The sequence below is a fragment of the Fusarium poae genome, chromosome 3, assembly GCF_019609905.1.
Source record: "Fusarium poae strain DAOMC 252244 chromosome 3, whole genome shotgun sequence".
NCBI lineage: Eukaryota > Fungi > Ascomycota > Sordariomycetes > Hypocreales > Nectriaceae > Fusarium > Fusarium poae.
The window spans coordinates 2,474,856-2,496,454 of NC_058401.1; the positions used below are offsets into that span (position 1 = coordinate 2,474,856).

The following is a 21,599-nucleotide window of genomic DNA, read 5'->3' on the forward strand; positions in this document are numbered from 1 at the left end:
CGCTGTGAAGAGGGATGATAGGAGGATGAGGCTGGATTGTGTAACAGTTGATGATTTAAGAACGATGAGTAGGTAACTGGTAAATGTTTGGCCATACCGGTACTATATTGTGATGGAATGTCGTGCTGTCTGCTGGTTCTCTTTAAGAGACGTTTTGGTAATGTGCTGTATTACACTGTATAGAGGCCGTTAAGAGGGTCTCATGAGCCTCTTTGTATGATATTTCGTTGACAGTTGAATGTTGTTTGTCTAAGGGTATTATTCTCTCGCATAGAATCTGGGGTCTATTTTCACATGCTGCCTGCGTCGACCTGTACCTGCCTCTTGTTTTGCTACCTACGCTTAGACTGGGCAGGTACCGTATTGGTAGGTACTGGCCAAGGTCTTGGCTCCTTCCAGAACAAGGAATTCGAGGATCCCAGCGATGGAACCGTCTTTGCAGTAAGAATTTGGTCAAAAACACCAAATTGCTACCCATGATGATACTACCTACTGCATCAAGTGCTGCGTCCACCTTGGTAATTATCTTGTACAGTATCGGAGACAAACAGGCCCTTTTTCATCTGTCTTGTTTGCCCTATAACTCGTTTGTTGATCCATTCCCTAAATCCCTTCCTGGCGTCCCCTAATTGGCTCCAAATCCCCGTTTTATTTTTTTCCCCTTTCAACCATGACCTCATTAAGCCAACAATGATCAAGGCTAAGACTCTAAGACATTGGACAAGTTATTCTTATATCTGTATATATTATCAGACTATAAAATGCTTAGCCCTTTCAATCATTACAGGCACACTCGCATTCCTTTTCGGAACCTGACTCCCACTATACGAGAACGAGCACAACCGTATACCTAAACACCAAGTATCAATCGTGGATCCATTCACACCCGGGCCTCCCGGATCAGCGCACACAGCCCAGCCGCCCCGTTGAGGATTGATTCCTTTGGTTCAGCTCCACCGCCTCCGTCCCTGCTTCCGTTTCCGTGGTCAGTTTTAATTCTTCAATTTGGGCCAAGGAACAAACAAGAACTACTCCATTGCCATGTCTGACAACCATTCGCTTCATCTTCCTTAAACAGCATATTCCTATAGTGTACGGATCCTGTCTCTGTTCAGCCTCCCGGTTCAACATAAACGTTTCGGACCTTTTTATGCAAACCACCATTCAACTTCAATCCTCTTCTTGTCATCGGGTTGTACCACCAGATTGATGTTTCGACTGTTACTTACCTACCTATCCAACTTGCTGGTCGAGCTCAACTGTGTGAACCATGGCGACAAATCCATCAACTGAGCCGTTACCGCGTATTCAAAGCACGGACTTACAAGAAGATGAAGATTCCATCATCTGTAACCAAGACGAGGCCGAAGCAATCTTGCAACCCGCTTTGAGTGAAGCTGCTAGACATTTGACCTCACAAAACACACCCGCCATTGAGAAAGCGCTAGCATTGGATAAGAGTCGGGCTGGTTTCTTTGGTGTGCCTACCGATAGAGCTGGTGACACAAGTCCCGATCTCTCGTCTTCACCAGAGACGTCACCTCGGGTACAACAGTTTCCTGCCTCAGCCAGATTCCCCGTGCCCAAATCGCCTGAGCCACCTCAACATGACTTGCCTTCCCCGTGGCAAGCTCGACCGAAGCCGCCAGCGACCAAGGGTCATACAACCAGACCGTCTGGAAGCATTCTGGGCAATGCATTGGCACCAGCTAGGAATCGATCCAAGTCGGCGGGACAGGAGGCATTGAGGAGACTCCAGAGAGCGTTGCCTTCTCTTAGTCCGCCTATGCATCTGTTACCGTCTATGCCAAACTCGTTCTTCTCCAGTTCTCAGGATAAATCGAGTACAAACCATTCGGCCGCCCCAAGTTACTCATCCCCAACAACCCGCCAGCATTCACCTCGAATTCCGCCCAACGCTCTCGGTGTCGCTCAGCCATTATCACAACAAATTCAGAGGCCCGCTTCCAACCTCCAGGAACCAAGCACACCATCTCCCCCTGTGCGACCAAAGGCTCTCAGACGAGTCACATCAGATGACACTCGTCTATATCACAGTCTGTCTCGCACGTCTTCCCTTGGTGATGACGAACGTTTCCAGGACGTCCGTGAGATGGTCAACATTCGGTTCATGGCCCTCAAGGACAGCCTTCCTGATGTGCCAAACTTCAAGATGCCCAGTCTCCCCAAACTTTACAGTCAGGCTCGAAAATCAACGAACTCGCTCGGTACATCCAACACTCCTGACACGCCACCGAACCATAGCCAGATTCCAAAAGGTCTTGATGTCGACTCACAAGATGGTTCGGCTGTCCTGGACCGGGTTTTGGAATCTTTGACTGGCGACTTGGTGATTATGGGCGGCTACCGTGGCTCAGTCTTACGATCCGCTGAGCCACCTTACCACCAGGTTTGGGCCCCTGTGAAGCTCGGGCTCAATATGCGCAAAGTCAACTTGGAGGTCGGGTTAGAGGATGAAGACGAGGAGCGCATGGAGGAGACCATCAAGCCTGATGGCATGTTAAAACACATTGGCCCCGTCGACGTCTCCCGAAAGTTCATCAAGAAGCTCCGCTCTTGTGACAACGCCAAATCGGGTAAACTACGAATCTGGGACTACGGCTATGATTGGAGATTGAGCCCTCGCCTTCTATCTCACAAGTTGCAGGAATACCTGCAGAAGTTACCCTCAAATCAACCAGGAACACCAACTGGTTCTCGCGGAGCTCTTGTCATCTCTCACAGCTTGGGGGGAATCATTACACGCCATGCTGTCAACCAGAGGCCCGATCTATTCTCAGGGGTTCTGTACTGCGGCACGCCACAGCGTTGTGTTAACATCTTGAATCCACTACGTCATGGCGATGTAGTGCTCTTAAATGAGAAGCTTCTCACTGCAAGCGTCAACTTTAGCATGCGAACGTCTTTTGTTTTCCTTCCAGAGGACGGGTTCTGTTTTGTAGATAAGAATACGGGAGAGGAGTATCCTATCGATTTTTACGATCCCTACGAATGGATCAGGTGGCATCTGAGCCCTTGTATGCAACCGACTTTGCCGCCTCACAACCGCCCGCAATCCTCGTCTTTCTCGTCCTTCCTTCCGAGTTCGCTAAGAGCTCGTGCCGAGAGCAGAAGCGAGAAAGGCCCGCCTTCGCCAACGGCAGTTGTGCAAGACCACAACCCTATGGCACCACAGCTCAACGGGAGCGGCGCCAAAGTCGAGGAAAAGAAGCCATCAGACTTGGAACGCAAGCGTTACTTGGACTACCTCGGCCGAACTCTTGCAGCAACACGCAAGTTTCGATCCGAACTCGTCCACTCGCCCGAGCACCAAGAAGCCAATGCCTACCCCCCTCATGCCGTGCTCTACAGCAAGAGTATTCCTACGGTGTATGCTGCCCAGGTCACTAGCCGGGAAGGAATTTGCTGTTCCGACGCCTACGACGATCTTCTATTTCGACCAGGAGATGGTGTCGTATTAGCGAAAGAAGCCATGCTTCCGGAGGGTTATTCTATTGTCCGTGGTGGCCGGGTTTGCACCGAACGCGGTCATATCACCATGCTCGGCGATCTCCCGGCTATGGGCAAGGCACTCGAAGCAGTGGTCAGGGGTCGCCGGAAGGGCATCGGCATGGGAGTCGGCGGTGACGAAGCAAGGTAGTTAAGTAAGTGACGGGTTCTGACTGAGTCGACGTAACACTGCGTATACCACGCGGTCACTCCGCAACACGATACCGCACCGAAAAGAGCTGCCGCCGCCACCGGATCTGAGTGCTTGCGAAGCACTGCAGATGTGGCTGGGTGGAGGCAGTGCACCTATGTCGAACGAATGAACGAGTGATACGTGAAGAGGAGAAATTACAATAGATGTTATGCATGCATTGATGAACTGGCGTTGGTAGCCTCATATTACATTGTCTAGGGGTTGTACACATATGGCACATGTCAACATACATGACGGAGGCAGGTCGAAAAGACGGCTTTGACAAAAGATTTCCCAAGCAATGGCGGAAAGTTTCCTCATGTCCACTCATATATCTTTATGTGACACCAACCCTTTGCAACAGACTTGTTGTAACCTATCTAGAAACCCTAAGGACGAGAAATAGAAAGAACAAGTAATATCTCCCAAGATACAGACAATATGATAATATTTTGCGGTACTGTTTTCCCCGCCTAAAAATAATATCTTCGGATGCGAACAAAAATGACAAAATGATGGGTATAAGAGTAAGTACAGTCGCAGTCTTCGCCTATAAGCAAATGCAATGCCGTCCTAGCATATGTGAAACGACTGTTCATCGCCCAAAATGGCTTCTCATAAATAAGCTCACCCAGCCCAGTGACGGGCGGAAGCGGCGCTCAGAGGGGGTATATGCCGATGTTGAGACTCGGCGTTTCTGCTTTCGGTATTGGAAAGCGTGAATTGTGTAACGATCTCGTGCTCTCTTGTTCCAGAGAGCGAGTCGTATGTTCTCAAGGGCCATGATGCACGCCATGGCCTTTTCGATCGCTTAGAAGCAAAAATGAATGTGCCTTTAAACAGCGCCAACGCTTTGAAAAGCGCTGAGTGGTAGAATGCTCCAGCATGGTGGTGTCCAGCCGGGTGTTTGCTCACACAGAGTCGCAAGGGCAGTCCGAATCTGGTGGGCCATACGCATGTAAACCATGGAGGGCTCTATGTAGCATTCCGAACCCCGCGACTCCTCTGGGCGAGGAACAAAGATAATCTCTTCGAGACCAGGCATGCGGGACTGGATGCGTCGGAGTAGCTCAACAGTGAGACTGGCTGCAGTCATGGAGCGGTAGGAATCGTCGACCCAGAATAGAGCATCGTTGATTGCGAGGCGGCGAACGAGAGCTAGTTCTTCTGGGTCGCACATGGACATGATTGTTTGAAATTGAGAGTCTGCGGCCATGTATCCATCGCGAGGGCCAAAGTAGAGGATATCATGATCCGGGTCGAGGAAAACTTGACCAGGACCACGAGCGATGCCAAAGCCAAGACCGTAGTACTTGAGGGCTTCACTGCGCGATTCGCTGCAGGCATGGAGGTTGGTGGGAATGGTCGCTGATGAAGTACATCCAGTCCACGAGGGAGAATCTGAGCTGCCGGGCCATGAAGAGCCGTACTGAATCGGGACGAGGCGCGTGGGAGGGAGATTGTAGTTCCAGATCTTGAGTCGCAGTTCTGTAGGAAGTTTGCAAAAGTTTCGCTGAAGAAAAGAGTATATTAGCTTCTTGCTTTGGCAGAAGGGAAAAGAGATGGTGGATTTGACTTACAAAGGAGCATGAGTCTGGGGATCGCGGGTCAGCCATTGATGGGGCAGCCATGGCTGAGGTCGAGTTGTTGTAGATCGTGTAATTGGATAGTGAAAAGGTAACTATCGCGAAACGTTGGTCAGGTTTGCGAATGTCAATGGCTCCAAGAACAATAGGTGTTGTTGATGTTTGGTTCCGAGTCGAGTAAGTGGTTTGTTCTGCAGTGAAATAAAGTGGCATAAAAGAGAGTTCAAAGATGGCTCTGGTTCCAAGATAAAGACAGAATCGAAAGGTTGAGATAACAAAATCTTATATTTGAGGGGCAGGGAAAGGATACTAATATAATCAACTGCAAAGAGGACCGGCCGAACCAAACAATGAGAGGATGAATGACGATGGAGGGACTCGGAAGGGAGTGTTTCTCATCTTGCACCCCCATCTCCAGGTCCAGGTCCAGGTCCAGGTCCAGGTTCAGGTCCAGCCAGGTCCATGCCCATATCCATTTCCATTTCCATTTCCATATCCATATCCATATCCATTCTCAGGGACCTCCACTCTAAAACCGCACAGTAATACATGCCCTTACAGTATCCATGTCCCTGCCCATGCTGTATCCATACCTACCCCCTGTTCATTCCCCGTACATGCAAGCTAAAGCCGCATTCTAAGTCAAGGCTCGGCATCAAACATTAAACTGAATTGCACTCGACTCTGGCTCCCTCCTCTTTTTCTTATCCATACTACGTAGTAACCTTCGGCAAAGGCTGAAGTCCAAGAGAATCCTTTGGTCCTTGAGCCAATGATTTCTCAACTAGTAAAATAAAAAAGGGACGGACGGATCCAGCCTCAAAAGCCACAGAAACAGTGCAGTCCCAATCGAGGCTTACTTCTAAGTTGTTGGGAGACAAGTACTCAGTCTGTGTTTGAGGCTCGATTTAGAGTCTTGTTAAAAGTATGTACATCGACCTGATCTTACAAACGAAAGAGAGATGATGCATAGAAGTGGTAAAGACGCATTTGACAGTCTGGAAGCGTCCATAGAGCACATGTTTCATGAGCCAATACCGATCCCCTCCTCAGTGTACCATTGAAAGCGAGAAAAAGCATAAAGCCCTGATACCACGTCAACTCACAAGAACAGGTACATCACGGGCAGAACCGAATTCTCGGGTCCGGAGCAACAGAGACGGGGGTGTCACTCTCAAGGGTTGCCGTACGCAGTTAAGCCTGGAGAAGGAAAAGGTTGACCTTTACTCCATCAGGTTCGTTCTATCACTTCCTCCCTGTATGGGAAGTCTCGGTGGGTCGTCCATGATTAGATGAAGAATGGTTTCTTCCACCATCTCGTGTTAGCTTGTATCTATGCCGCGTTCAAAGCCGCCACAGAACATGTCGACTGCTGCAACTCCAATGTTATCCGCTTTGTCTACGCAATGCATGCGTTAACCCCGTTCCCGTGTCTCGCATAAGCCGCCAGCGAGAAGGGGGATGGGATAGACTTTTAGAGTAAGCTGTACTCTGTATCTGTAAAGAGCTTCGAAAAGCAGACACCCCGACCAGGATCGCTTAATCTTCTGGTCTTCCGAAAACGCTCATCCCTCTCAAAGATATTGTTTCTTTTCTTGTTCGTGCTTGGCTCAGGGTCAGGGTCAAGGATCATACCCTAGGGTACATAGGAAACATGAGCATACGTATTGTCCAATCAAAACGTCTCATTGCCTCCGGAGCATTTCCATCTGGACGACAGTGCCAGGACCCAGGACCAGACTTGTCATCTGTTCTGGAGTGACATGGATTATATCATGGGTCGCTGCCATGGTTTCCAGAATCCACACTTTTCTTTGATTGGCTGAATTGGTTAAAACTACCCTTTTTAACTTGCGGAGGGCCGTTGATCCGGAGCTTCACAGCACCAACCAACAAAACTACTAACTAAAAGTACAACGATACTGACGATGCTCCCTTACCCTAATGTGAGAACATGCTCCATGTCTCATATAACATAACTCTATTCCGATCCGTAAAAGCCATGTTCATCACCTTGATCTCTTGTTTCCTTTTTTATTTCCTTTTTTTTTAATAAACGTACAGGCATCACCCCCCCCCCCCCCCCCTCCCCTTCGATGGGGTGTCGATTTATGAGTAGCGCCCTTTCGTCTGTTCTCGTCCTCATCGCTCTCCCCGGTGTGGGATATGATAGTTAGCCGTCCAAGTGACGGTTGTGTAGGTATTAGTCTATATCCACATGCCGTTCGTGGTTCCCGCCGCAAGGGCCAAGGAAGGATATTTGTCAGGCCCTTGAGGTCGGGTGCAGTAGAGTCCAGCTGGTCACAGTACAGGGGCTTACACTGCGAGTAAGTAGCAATAACTTTATTCTCTTGAAAGTCGTTAATCTCCCAATCGTCAAGTTTCTTGAATGCAGCTCTACCCAGAAGCAGTTCAAGTTAGGCAGCTGCAGTCTGCAGAACATAAATCTTGCATTAGGTATGCTTTCACGATGCTTCCTTGTGAGCTGTCATGTCTGTTGCTGACAACCAAATTACGAATGTTTTGCTCACAGATACACCCTTAATTAACAATCCTTGGCTGTCTGTCATTCAGCTGGCTTTTGGACTAACAAGGTGGAGCTTTTGAAGATAGACATTGATCTCTTGGTAATTAATAGCTGTGCCAGGTCTGCATTTCGTAATCTTTGGTATCCAAATGACAAGGGTCAGGTCTTGCATGTATGTAAGTCGGACGTCCGGCTATATCCTTGAATCTGCCAATGGGAATGCGGCGTTGTATTCATATCGGTGTCAGGCTGTTTGTTATTAGGGAAAATACACAATGCCGGTCTCCGTATCTTGTCTCAGCTATCCGTATTCTGTTAGGTTCAATGCAGGATTTGACATGTAGGTTTGTGAGGGGGGCTTGTCAATGCCATGGGGTCATATTTTCGATTACTGAACGTTAGGGATTAATGTCAGACTCACCCCCTGCTCGATTATTCTGATTGACTCGTCTATTACGGGGCGTTGTTGGTGCTGTCGTTCTAACTGTTACCGGCGAGAACGCTACCGTCGATCATCCGTGACGCCTTACAGACAGAGAGACGCCTTACAGACAGAGAGACGCCTTACAGACAGAGAGACGCCATGTTGGTACTGTGAGCTGCTGCTGGTCGCTGTAAAGAAAGCTCTCAATATTGAGTCCGAGTTCCTACGGCTTGAAGCGTATTGCGCCAACGTCGAGGACCATTGTACCAAGCTCGACAAAGGCATGGTAATCACATCGCACCAGCCGTTGGCCGAAACCGTTGGTTGTGTCTATCGGTGTGGTTATCTTGAAACCATAATAATCTTCATGTCGTCATGAGAATAGGTATTCTAGAATGGGATCTTTGTCTCCGATTGATTCTGTTTTAGTTACTCGATCCTTGCTGTTGCAGGCACTGTGCCGCAAATCCGTGTATGAAGACAACTGTCAGGCCGCATCAATGTGCCCGGCATTCATACCATCACTCACTCACTGCAGGTACAGTGCAGTAGGCAGTCCTGAATGCATCACTTATCATGCGGCCTCGATAGATGAGCAAAAGCAATACATCAAGCCTCATCTCGGATGTGTCACAGACCGAACAAACGTTAGGGTTTGTAGACTCGTAGGCTGTCAGCCCCCCCCTGCTTTGTTTTGCGTAGTCTGGAGCAGTATCCGCAGAGCTGAAAAGGGCGTTGCGTTACATCAAAGACTCTTTGATTCAACTTTTGTCTTTCGGAGTGATGCCAAGTCTAGGCCGAATAATTTCGGGGTCCACATGAGGGTCGAGGCTAAGGTTAATTAAGAAATTTTAGTCTGCTGTCAAGAAACGTGGCGTCTATCTGTGGCTGCCAATCAATCAGGTGACTGCGCATGTGACTTGACGAATATCTTTTGATACCTCTACCCGTACAACAGATTCAACTCTGTACAGTAATAGAAAGTAGGTACTCAACTATAATCACTGGCTGGCCGTTCCTGCAACCTCATGTTCCCCCTAAATCTCCAACATACATAAGCGCTCACACCAAGGGTTTGGCATGGACTAAAATAGATGTCAATAGCAACCATCTCGAGGAGATTGTAAGTCTCTGATTGGCCAATGCCTATTGTAAGCGCTCAAAGCAACATGCCCAATTCCCAATACAGCCAATCCAGATACAGCGTTTCCTCCCGAATGTCTCACAGTAGGTATTAGGTAGGTATGGGTTGCAGTGTTTAAAGAAAGCAACCAGCGCGTTTATGCAGCAATTCTCGCATAGGCGCTTCAAGCTCATCACATCGATCAGGTTTGTCGTTTATCATTGGTCTTTTTTAGTTATTGTCGTGATGGCGTTCGTCGCTTAGAATCAAGGCTATATCGTATCTTATTTATTGATCTTTATTATATTTACGCGGGAAATCCCCATGCTATGAATCTGGATCAAGTTCTATTTCCTCATCTTCCTTGTGTGTGTGGTTGTGTTTGTTTCTCTTTTCCTTTCTTACTACATACCATATTCCGTTCCTTTCTCCAGCCGGTCTTGGGGTTTGCTTCTGTTGTATCTGTTTCCTCTTCAGTCTCGATCTATCATCCATATCCTCAATATGGAACACACCACCACAAACATGTCTATCGGCACCAAGACCGAGATCTCGGCCTCCAATTTTGAGACAGACGTTGAGTCAGTCCGTACCGAATCCAGCTTTCGCCTCTATCGCCTGATCGACAGTGCCAGGCTGGGCCTCACAGTCCTTGCTCTTGCGGCTGGCCTGACAATCCTCGGGCTGTCGGCAGATACCATTGCTGTCTACCATGCCACCTACGTCCCAGAGGATTGGTTCCTGCAACTATGGCCCTCCGACTTTGACATGGGTCCCAGCATCGCTCTGGTAGTAGGCGGCGCCCTGGTTGTTGTAGCCAATCTTGTTTCGCTGATCGCTGGCAAGATTCCGACTGTAAGGAACCCCTCCAGTCTTTCCAGCAAAGCACAATATCTCTTTGTTTTTGCTTTTCCCCCCTAGACTACGGAACTAACGGTCATAATGTTAACAGGCCCGCGGAAATGCTGCTATTAGAGCTGTCTTCAAATTTACACCCCCAGCTATCGCGTTGATCGCTGCCATCATTTCCATGTCCTTCTTTTATGGAGTCAATGCATCAACCACCAACGATTCTCTACAGAGCTGGACTTGTCGCTGGAAGGATGTGACCATGACCGTGCAGCCTCATTTCGGCACGCTGTGCAAGCAGAGCAAGGCCAGCGTTGGGCTTGCTGTCATGTTAGTGCCCGTAGAGGTTATCATCCTAGGGTTGGCGGCATATCAATTCGTTCTGGAGAAACGCTTCAGCATGACCTCGCATGGGTCTGGGCGTAAAGCGGGAAGCCCTGCCTTGTCCTGAGTTTGACGTCCCGGAGCAAAAGTTACCAAACCCTCGGGCTTGGGCTCGCTCGGACTCAGCCGCTCAGATCATGACATGGATAGACATGGGGACCACCCAGAGATTGGCCCGGAATGATGTGCTAGTAACTTTATGGTATCATGAAAGTTCAAGCATATCCGTTACCCAAAGAATTGGAACGGAAAACCGGAGCTGAAGCTGCAGAAACATGGACCCAGCGGAAGTTTGCTGTAGCTAAATACGATAGGTCATTTCTTTTTGACAACACATACATAGTAATAATTACTGGCACTTTGTTTTTTTTACTGCGCCCACCGTCTTCTGTTCCTACCCCGAGACAGAACAAGACCCAGAACCCAGTAGCTCGGCCATGCCTAGCGCAGTGTCAGATTGATAATTTGTTTGAAGCATTGCAGAGATAACATTCCGGCAGTCTGGATTGCCTCTCACTCCTTGCATCTATGGCGTTATTATACCTGCAGCTTTCTTGACGTTCCAACTTGTCGGTTTAGGGCTGTCAATCACTATTGGCACAGTCTACTCCGTGTGATACTTCTTCCTGTAAGACACCTCAAAGTAAGTTCAATGGTTCGTATCACAATGGGTTCCATCGCATTTAGATGCGGTCAATGCATACGAACAGCACTGGAGGAAGCACAGGTGATAGATAGCCAACCAACCAATCAATTATCTAGTACAGACATACAATGTCTTTATCAGACTTCTCATACCGTGGATCACCACTACCCGATACCTAACAGCCCAATGCACGGTCTAGAGATCGAATATGAACAGGTCATCGTCCGCCAAAAGCCATCCCTGTTGGGCGCTGATACAACCATGTCAAGAATAACATTCGAGTTACAGTTACAATAGCATCCTGAAGAGCTAGTCAATAAGGCCGCAATGCATCTTCGCTTACTTGTTTGACGAGATGAAGAGAGGGATGCTTGCCTAGTACTGTGGAACAAAGAAACGAAGGATCATGCTCCATTGACAAAAATCCGTAGCTCTGTGCACAATGATTGCGTATCACACGTGTTTCACATATAAGCGCAACATAGGAAAAACAAAGGGAAGCCTGCATGTATTGTAGTACAATTCAAGGAACTAGAGGGTCATCTGGCTGATTCTGCTTCTGTTTCCCAGCCTCATTATTTTCAATACCTCGAAAATAGCATGTACTATCTGTACTGGAGGGAACGAAATCCCCAGAGATTCAACAGCTAATATCCAACATAATTATACGGCACTTACGTACGTGCGTAGTTGATAGCATTCTTATCCAACGACCACAGTAGTGCATCAATGGGCCTTCAAAGACAACAAGTTCTTGTCGTGTATCTAGTCGCAGAACGTAACACAGATATTTCCACAATATTGCCCTTTGTTTGGGTAATATTGCATGGCAGTAAAACATATACCAATTGTGCGTTCCTGTACAGTATCGGGGGACACGAGGGGTTTACATGCAACAAATACTCAACCTTTCAACGGTACATGATAACTTTGAATTGCTTCTGATCACCATACTCTCCTCTGTAAACCATTTCCTCATCTTAGAGATAGCTTGTTGCCGCAATGCATCTATCACCAGTGATGACCATCCCTTATATCCCAAGCAACATCCCTCCCCGATCACCCAACTCGAAGCCGAGGCAGAAGCAGGAGCCGTCAAGCCATACACCACCTCCCAGACTAGTTCTAGGTGAGCGAAGAGTCAAGCCTAGGCTGAGCAAGCCAAGTCTGGACCCAGTCCTGGAAAGTGATCAGCGCCTTTCGAGAGATGTTGAACAGATGGTCTCTGGAGATGCCAACAAAGTAACAAGAAAGCACTCGTTGCCCATCCTCTCCAGAAGACGAAGCGAAGTCTCAGATGAACCAGTCTTGTTGAAGCAGAGTGACGAGGTAGGTGATAGAGTGCGTTGTGCGTCTGCTGTAGTGGCAGAGATCAAGACCAATGTCATTGTAAGTGATCAGTGTCGTTGTGAGTATCGAAAAGACATTTGTCTGACTGTCAGGTCACAAGATTGAAGACGAGTTTACTTTCATCACCGAGCTATCAGAGTACCTGTCCATACGCTACAATCGCCCTGCATCATGCATTATAACGACCCTTCAACATGGCATCTGCATCCAATTTGGCGGGAGTTGTGATCCGTCTTATATCATGAAGATCGAAGCACTCGATCGCGATATGCAGCCTGCAGCAAACAAGCGCAATATTGCTCTTTTACAGCGGCACATGGAACAAGCCCTGGGTATTCCTGCGTCCAGAGGTCATCTTAGATTTGTTCCTGTTGCCGAGGACTGCGCTGGGTGGAAAGGCAACACTATTGCCGGGGAGATATTAGATGCGAAAGACCGTGTGCAAGCAGTGACTGAACGTCGAGGGTCTATCAGAGCTCCGAGACGAAGATCCAGCAAGGTAAATAAGTCCCTTGGGATATCCTCCAATCCAAAGAACCCGGTCCTGAACACGTTGGATTTAGGCGTTCCGAGAAACGAAAAGCAAATCAGCTACATCGATATTAACAGAGACCACTTCACAACAGAACGATATAACTACAAGAGTACCTTTGAATGGTCCTTTAGACAGCAGGCCGGTAGTCGGGAGTGAAACACATGCTGGGAAGGACGAGACAAAGGTGGTTAAGCGCAGAAAGAGTTTTATCCAAGCTTTCTTCCCGAGGTCCTCGAGTCGAACGGTGGATAGGGAACCCGAAGTGAGGAACTAGGCACTTGATTCCTGTTTGCAAATATGTATATATCTCTTTTAGTAGGTATGTAAGAAAGGGGTTGTCTAAAGTTCATGATGGAAAGTAAAACGTGTAAGTGTAAGTTCGGTATAGGGTAGTGTCCAGTCAATAGGTACTAGGTACCTAGGTAGTGAAAGTCGGCACAAGCCCTGTAAAGGGACCTAGTTTAGCGGGCTACGGGGAGCCAGATTGGTATTCCCAGCGCTGCGACTTGGACGGTCCAATAGGCGGGTGCATGTCATAGGTAGTTTCCATCACCAGCCACTCCAGAATAACTAGGTACCTAGGTAATCAACAACCAAGATCAATCATTCCAGGTCATCCACCATTTCGACAACAGACCGAGTGTATATCAACAACGCAACTAAGAGCATTAATTCGTTTCAAAATTTAACGCCCTGCGCAATCAATCACCAGTCATATACGAACGCAGTTAACCTTCTATAAGTGCCAACTGGAGCTACTCACCACCAATAATTTGACTCTCAGCCTCAGCCTCGTCCAACAAAGACTATAGGCAGACACAGAAAGTGAAGTACTGTACCGTATCGTTCCGGTCTTGCAGTATCAAAAAAGCACCCGGAATCTGTAAACAGATATGGAGGTAAGACGATGACCTCTCCTGCTTGACGCGTGTTTTCATGTCCCAGCGCCCAAGTGTGCGCTTGACCCCTCCTGCGACCAACGCAACACAACATCTACAATGCCGTCACATCATTTGTATCTCCAAGGGTCCTCTCCTTGACCTGTCAGCTCCCGAAATATGTCACCAAGCATAGGGAACATGCGCTCGGTAGTGGCGCTGGCCACAGAAATACAGACAACATGTTTCAAGGCATGTCCTGATTCGACCGTCACTCGCTTGACTGGACCGCTCTGTAGATGAGTCTGTGTCACCTCAAGTGAGAGGATGCGCGTCTCTTATACGATGCGAGGCTTCATACGAGCCACGCCGGCCCAGGAGATATGGTTAAGGCATGGGCGCATGGCTCAAAGAAACCCGACACTTTAATCCTTTTTAAATTGCAGGCTGGAACCTTCTGCCCCCTCACTCGCTCACGCGGCAATGACTTATGCAACAAAACAAGTTAATCAACTGCTGTTGTTGGGTCCGTGTCGATGTCGAAAAGATGCCAGTGTCATTATTGGTATGAAAGGAAAGGTCACCGACGGGCAGTGACATGAAATACCCGCCAGCTGGCAGCACCTGATGGAGCAGATCTCAAGGCAGAGCAGGATAAAAGGAGTCAAAAACCAGAGCTGTACTCACTTAAAACTTGAGGCACAATCGTTCATTTGCTCAGTATCAAGTGAAACAAGCAGAGCCCGCGTTGCTTTTTACATTTGCACACAACACCCTCCTCATCAACACCAAACCATCTCCGTCACTGGCCATTTCTATTCCCAAAATGTCCCTTAGCCCCCCAGTCCATAATTTCTCACGCTCCTTTGATGAGGCAGATGATACATCGGCCAGCGGAACAAGTCCAGCCCAGCTAAATCTTCAACGTCTTTTTGAACAGTCACTCAGCGGAGCTGCAGCGTCCAAGAACGATGCGCAAAAACCAGCAGCCCCCGGGCCCAACTCTGCCGCTGCGCCTCCGAAAGGGAAACCGCGTCTATTACTGATGGGCCAGCGAAGGTAAGTTGAATTCTGGTGCTGCATCGCTTGCATGGTTGCTAACCTACGGCCATAGGAGTGGAAAATCTTCCATCTCAAGTGTAGTCTTCCACAAGCTACCACCCAACGAGACTCTGTTCCTCGAATCAACCGCTCGCATCCAAAAGGATTCCATGGCGTACGTATTGCTAGCCATGTAAACTATCTATCTTCTTGAAGGTTAACCCAATCGATAGATCATTCATGGACTTCCAAGTCTGGGACTTTCCCGGCCAAATCGACGTCTTTGAGAACCCTGGATTTGATATTGAAGCCATATTTAGTGAAATTGGCGCTCTCATCTGGGTCATTGACGCCCAGGACGATTATCTCGAGGCAGTCATGCGTCTCAACACCACAATCCTCTTCCTGCAGCGAACCTACCCCAACATCAACATCGAAGTCTTTATTCACAAGGTCGACGGTCTATCAGACGACTACAAGCTTGACATCCAGCGTGACATAACTATTCGTATCCAAGACGAGTTGTCAGACCACGGATTCGAGAATGCGCCTGTTACTTTCCATCTCACCTCTATCTACAACCACTCTATCTTCGAGGCCTTCAGCAAAGTCATTCAGAAGCTCATCCCTCGCCTTGGAACGCTCGAGTCTATGCTCACAAACCTGTGCCGTACCTGTCGGTTCGAAAAAGCGTACCTCTTTGATGTCCTAACAAAGATCTACATCGCGACCGACAGTGCTACTGCCGACATGGCCAGCTACGAAATTTGCAGCGACTACATCGATGTTATTATAGACATCACCGAAGTGTATGGTACGTGGCAACGCAGTGATGAGGGGCGTCGCCGTCTCGAGGGGGAGCCGTGGAGTACACCCATAGACAAACAGATTGGCTGCAACACTGCAGAGAGTTGTCTTGTCCTTCACGACGGAAACAAGCCCATCATGCTGCGTGAGGTAGATCGTTACTTGGCCCTCGTTGCTATCATGAAGGAGGACTCGTACGACAGCATGCCCTTGGTCAACATGAATGTCGAGGCTGTTGTCGAAGGACTAACTGAGTTCTTCAATATTACTAAGCCCCGACAGTGAATCGCTAGTCCTCACGGAGAAACAAGGGATCTATCTTCATGTTTCTATTCTATTGTGTAAATTATTTATACTAGCGTACGTGCCAACACTAGTTCTCTGCGGCCTTTTATGATGCCGCCCCCCCCCCCCTTGATCACCATTGCCCACGCGATATGCACAAACTAGAAGCGGAAGGTTAAGACCGTGTGCTGGGAAATGCAAATGTCTTGAGCGTGGTGCGGTTGCTCTCCAGCACACAGACTCGAGCAGGCATATCACCCCTCACACTATTCCTGTCATTGACTTCGAGACGCAAAGGCCTGGTTATTGATTTCTCAGGGAAAGAATATGCCGTGAAACCGTCAACTGACACGCAAGATGTTTTGTCGGGTTTGTCGGGATCGTAGTCACTATATGAAAGCTTGTCTGGTTGGATTGGTGCGCAAATTACTTGCGGTGTATTATCTTACAAGGGCAATCAGTATTTTTTTTTATCACGGGCAAGGCATTGCCACAAGCTTACCTTGATCGTTGCACATAATAACAAGCGTTTCGTCGTTGAGAAATTTGAATGCGATGAGGGTACGTGTTCCAAGGTCAATGCGGCAGCTCGACGGGGACCTGTTGGTGCTAATGCCGTTGGTAATATCGATTCCAACATGGAAGATTTGAACTGTACTGTATTAACACCTTGCGTCTTTCTAGAGGGTATGGCCGGGTTGAACTACCTTCATTCTTGGTCCCCTTGCTTGCCAGAGCAGTCATAACACTCGTTTCCTAGTAGAGTAGTTAGCAAGCATTAGGTCCGCACAAGGAAGAGAAATACCTGATTTTTCGTTTTATTCATCCTCATATCCATGTGTGATATAGGACCACCGATCGAAAGTCGGATTGGGGTTCCAAGTCGGACGCTGCGCTTCTTTGCCTCTGCAATACCACTGAAAGTGCGATTTGCCTGATTTGTTACATATGAAACCAGGAATTCGACACGAGATAGTGCTTGCAAGTCGGGCTGGCCGTTCTCGCACTTCATCAACTGCTGATCAAGAATGTGAAGAAGACTTGAGCCACTTTCTATATGCCCGCAAGTTTGTTCGTATTCTTCGCTTCGAATCTCATCGAAGAATATCTTGAGAGGGCTGTCGGTAAGATAATGCTCGATATAAGTCAAGACTTTCCCCACATCCATAGTTGCCTCCTTCTCGGTCAGTTCCTCGCTCATGGAGCTAGAAGAAGCGAGTCGGTCGATCTGAAAGCGAAGCCAAGTAGAGAATGCCATGAAGTTCTCCAGCTCATCCATAACGTTGATTAGAATCTTGTGTCCAACGAGCTGAAGGCACTGAACAATATCCATCAAACGATTAATCTGGTCAAATGCAAAACCAATGTCATCTCGAGTATGATGATATTGAGCCAAGCCTCGCAACCTGCTCAAGATGATTGCACAGCGATCTAGAGCTGGGAGATAGTTCTCGTGGACCAAGCTTCGAAGACCCTCTAGCCCAGAGACTACTGCTTTGTCCCATCGTTTATGTCCCTGGGTAGTTAGCCATCGATCGAGCTTATTTTTCGAAGCTGTTTCCACTTACTCGTTCTGCTAGACTCTCAACAAGCCACTCACGTACAGGCTCATAGGCATGACCTGTCACCGCTAAGTGGTATAAAGCTGAAACGACACTTCGAGGGCCAGTCTCAAGGTTTTCGAGATCACCTTCAATACTTCGAAGAAATCTTGTAGGGAGTTCCCGCGTATTTCGCCATTCGACCTGCATATGAAGCTGCGATTGCTTGAGATATCTTAATAGCTTCTGGAGTGTAGTCAACTTGGAAGCAAGAAGAGATAGATTGATAGGGGAAGAGTGGATGAAAGGCATGTCTATGGGCACCAAATGTACGTCTGTTGGCTCATCTGCTTTGTCTGCAAAAAGCAACGCATGAGTCGATACTTTCGGGTGTGAGGCATGAAGGATCAGCTGCGAGCTTGATGAAGGGACAACTTTGGGACGCTCAAAATTCCCGATGATGAAGGAGTCATAAATACTGATCTGAATCTGCCCATCGCTCGTCCCTACAATCATGACGCTGACCTGGTCATACTCCTCCGGCTTTGGGGGCTGGAAGAGAAATTCTATACCAGTGCGCAATGTGAACACTAACGCGTCTTCTCTATCCGGGTTTATCAGTATGTTTAACTTTGTTCAAACTCGTTACAGACATACCCTGCGCCAGCACTACTGTTCGGGAGAGGGCTGATCTTGGGTAACGCCGTGTCGACCTCGAGAAATGTCAATTCACGTGGGAGATCTAACGGGAGGCTATTTCCATCAGGCGCCAACCCATCTCCCAGGTTGTTTTCCAGGGCTTGGTCTACCACATTCGAACTGTTGTCGGCAATGCTACTGTTTGCCCAGCCAATATGCGTGATCTTGTTTCCGGACGTATCTCCAACTTTGAGATGATGGGCAGCCTTGTTGTTTTCGAGTCCCATCAACCGAACAAAGCCATCACTCCACCCAACAGCAAGGAATTGGCCTGAAGAATATGTAAGTAATATTTTGGACATAGCGGCTTTTCTCACTAACCATCAGATCTCCAAGTCACTGCTTGGGCGTCCGGCGCTTTTTGACCTGGTGCACCAACTTGGTGAATCTTGGAGACGACTTGCCCAGGAGGCCTGTACACGAGGAGATTTCTGTCTGCTACATCCCAAGTTGCGGAGAGATCGAGGGTTGGACAGCTCACAGGGTAACCATCAGGTGCCCTATCTTGAAGCTCTGTCACGCTGAAGAGCGATAGCTGATTTTGCTGCACCATATCCCTCTATTCTTGACGCAGCACACGGATACCTTCTCAAACCAAGAGGATCATCACCATACGCTATGAATTTGGGGCTTTTGTGGTGGGCGAGAGTGGTGCTGATGTGTAAGTTGCTACTATGTGGAAGATGAAATAGTCCAAGAGAAGGAATTAGTGATAGCACCGTGTGTCTGAAACTAATTCGCACCATGCACCTGGGCGCGCAGTTCCCGTCTTCAGAAAGTGATGGCATCGGTAGCCTGAGCCCATTTATCTTTGTTTTTATTACATCTCTGTTGTTATCAATAAATATTTCTTTTGGGGATTTTAAAGAGCAGGCTCCTGATAATTTAACCCAAACACATAAACATCAATTGTCGTTGCGCCATTAGGTTCTAGACTGCCAAGACACTGCTACTAATGTCTATTCCCAGCTCTACTCAAATACATATATCCCTTTCCTTTTATGGAGTAAATTTGCCCAGAAGGTTGTTACGAAATCGGAAGAATTTTGAGACCCTTCTATTCTACCAAGAAGTTGTCTGCATGAGACTTGATTTCTTTGGAGAATGTCACCTCCTCATCCTCCTCCAGAAGAGACGCGGTGTTGACCTTTGAAATGGTTAGCAAGATCGTAACAAGCATTCGGTATGGGGACTTACATCAACATCAATGTATGGTGTACTCCTGTTGAATCGGACAGTCATTGGAAAGAAATCGTTCTCATCGCCTGACTCTGCCTCGAATTCAAACGAACCGTTAGGGTTCTCGTCATCTACGTTACCAATGGACCACTCAATTGCGTCCCCGGAAACATCGTAAGTAGCGTCAAAGCTAGAAACAACAGGCTCGCTGCCCGCATAAGGAATGACGACGCTGACATCGTTCAAAGCGTCACCGCCTGTCAATTCGTATTCAACTGTGATGTTGTACTTGTCCCCATCTTTGTTAATCCAGACGGTGAATGTAATCGGGCATGCGCTGGGATCGTCGACCTTGGGAGAAGCTCTCCATCGTAGAACACCGACGGCATTGTTGACTGGGAACCCGCGAGCAGTGTTGCTCATCTGGATGATCTTGGAGCCGTTGAACAGATTTCGGTCAACATTAGGATGAGTGCGAAACTGGACTCCGTGAGACGCAACAGCTTGGAGACCAAGCCTGATCTTTGTCAAGCTGGGGTCCGAGATTCTCAGAACGAGGTCACCGCTGACAGCTAGTGAGTTAACAGCGCCCTCTCGAGATAGCTTGGCCGAAATGGTCTCTGAAATGGCGACGTGGATGGCATCACGGTCGAAGGTCGACGAGACACGGGGCTCTGGTGTTTCAGCTTGCTGTTGAGGTGCGGGTGTAACAAGAGGCGAATTGTCGATCTCGCTACCCATATCACCTCTGACTCGCTCAAACATATCGGTCGTCTTGGACTTCTTGCCCAATTGCATACCTTTGGCTTTGGGGGCCAGGGGCCTCGAAGATGTCAGTTGCTTGCAATCTAATAGAAAACTGACGATACTTACTTGCCGAAGGACTTATTCTTCTCAGCCTCGTATGAGTCGTATGTGCTGGTATTCGATTGCGAAGGAGGGTTGTATGAGGGATAAGAAGGGCTTCGGGGCATGCCACCACTGCTGCCCATACCGCCGCCCATGCCACCCATAGCACCAGGACGACCACTGCGAGCTGCATCCTTACGCTGCATCTCGAGCTGCTTCGCCTTCCGTTTTCGTTCCTCGGTGGCCTCCAATTCTTTGTTCTATGCATTTATGAGTATTTGGCTGTGAAGGGGGGCACGAATGGCCCAAAAGAGCTCGCTTACTCGTGCAATAATCTCCTGGATGCGTTCCTCATGACTCTCCATGTCAAGGAATGTCTTGATTTGACTGATGGTAAGATTCTCGCGGTACCCGAGGGTTACTAGCTCATCAAAGGCACTGAGCAGTTCGTAGGCATTCTTAACGATCTCGCGCTCATCGAGGCTCTTGCAGGTGCTGGACACCACCTGTGCAAACAAGTGCAGAGAGTCGATGTCCTGCAGGATGTTCGACTGGCGGTTGGTAATGAGGACCATGTAAAGCTCGTCGAGGGGTTGGTAGACAAATCGAACGTTGTCTTGTTCGACGATGGTGTGTTGTGTACCGCTATCGGCGAGTTTCGGGAACGAGGCAAGGAGAGCTTCTATACGCGATCGTGGCATCTCTCGGAACTGTCTCGAGAGGACAGCTTTCCCTCCACGGGTGCAAATCGAAGCCGCAAGGACGACCTAGGTAGCATCAGTATGTGATGTAAGCAGGTGTGGTGATTGTAAATATTGCGCACCATCTTAGCTAGCTACTTCAAGCAGTTTTTGTTGATTGCGATGTAGTTTGCAAGTTGTTGAATGTTTGTCCCCTGGATGTTAGTAGGTAGAGCGGGCCAATATTCAAGTCAGGTCGGTGGGAGGTGCAGGAGTCAGTAGAGGTACGTACCTCCCCTCCAGGTACAGGCCACCTGGAAGAAGCTGTTAATTATGGAAGGGGGATTGACGATAAAGAGCACCTAAGCTCCCTAGTGGGTAGTAGAAAAAATGACCTCCTTAAGTCTTAGGTTACAAAAAATAAGTAGTCTAAGAGGTCTGGTCTAAGTACGATAAGATGACCTAGTAATTTCGTCTCTCATGCTTCTAGCGGCCAATTCTTCTGACACCCTG

General features: G+C 48.2%; 7 protein-coding genes across 7 annotated transcripts; 4 read left to right on the top strand and 3 right to left on the bottom strand.

The window, feature by feature from the left end:
• Positions 1–1,270: 1,270 nt before the first annotated feature.
• On the top strand, positions 1,271–3,661 carry FPOAC1_008224 (uncharacterized protein; the record flags this gene model as incomplete). Its single annotated transcript, XM_044852669.1, has 1 exon — positions 1,271–3,661. The coding sequence occupies one exon, from the start codon at positions 1,271–1,273 to the stop codon at positions 3,659–3,661; it is 2,391 nt and encodes a 796-aa protein (XP_044705339.1).
• Positions 3,662–4,538: 877 nt separating this feature from the next.
• On the bottom strand, positions 4,539–5,334 carry FPOAC1_008225 (uncharacterized protein; the record flags this gene model as incomplete). The annotated part of the gene is made up of 2 exons (XM_044852670.1): positions 4,539–5,216; positions 5,284–5,334. 2 exons carry the CDS (start codon positions 5,332–5,334, stop codon positions 4,539–4,541), a joined length of 729 nt encoding a protein of 242 aa, XP_044705340.1.
• A 4,554-nt stretch (positions 5,335–9,888) lies between these two features.
• FPOAC1_008226 (uncharacterized protein) lies at positions 9,889–10,663 on the top strand (the record flags this gene model as incomplete). Its single annotated transcript, XM_044852671.1, has 2 exons — positions 9,889–10,218; positions 10,316–10,663. The coding sequence occupies 2 exons, from the start codon at positions 9,889–9,891 to the stop codon at positions 10,661–10,663; spliced, it is 678 nt and encodes a 225-aa protein (XP_044705341.1).
• A 1,581-nt stretch (positions 10,664–12,244) lies between these two features.
• On the top strand, positions 12,245–13,283 carry FPOAC1_008227 (uncharacterized protein; the record flags this gene model as incomplete). The annotated part of the gene is made up of 2 exons (XM_044852672.1): positions 12,245–12,631; positions 12,693–13,283. The coding sequence occupies 2 exons, from the start codon at positions 12,245–12,247 to the stop codon at positions 13,281–13,283; spliced, it is 978 nt and encodes a 325-aa protein (XP_044705342.1).
• Positions 13,284–14,020: 737 nt separating this feature from the next.
• FPOAC1_008228 (uncharacterized protein) lies at positions 14,021–16,138 on the top strand (the record flags this gene model as incomplete). The annotated part of the gene is made up of 4 exons (XM_044852673.1): positions 14,021–14,026; positions 14,946–15,064; positions 15,120–15,221; positions 15,280–16,138. The coding sequence occupies 4 exons, from the start codon at positions 14,021–14,023 to the stop codon at positions 16,136–16,138; spliced, it is 1,086 nt and encodes a 361-aa protein (XP_044705343.1).
• Positions 16,139–16,313: 175 nt separating this feature from the next.
• FPOAC1_008229 (uncharacterized protein) lies at positions 16,314–18,931 on the bottom strand (the record flags this gene model as incomplete). Its single annotated transcript, XM_044852674.1, has 7 exons — positions 16,314–16,582; positions 16,641–16,790; positions 16,846–16,894; positions 16,944–17,654; positions 17,707–18,283; positions 18,337–18,649; positions 18,700–18,931. 7 exons carry the CDS (start codon positions 18,929–18,931, stop codon positions 16,314–16,316), a joined length of 2,301 nt encoding a protein of 766 aa, XP_044705344.1.
• Positions 18,932–19,435: 504 nt separating this feature from the next.
• Positions 19,436–21,232, bottom strand: FPOAC1_008230 (uncharacterized protein; the record flags this gene model as incomplete). Its single annotated transcript, XM_044852675.1, has 5 exons — positions 19,436–19,525; positions 19,576–20,380; positions 20,431–20,666; positions 20,730–21,173; positions 21,230–21,232. 5 exons carry the CDS (start codon positions 21,230–21,232, stop codon positions 19,436–19,438), a joined length of 1,578 nt encoding a protein of 525 aa, XP_044705345.1.
• Between the last annotated feature and the right edge of the window lie 367 nt (positions 21,233–21,599).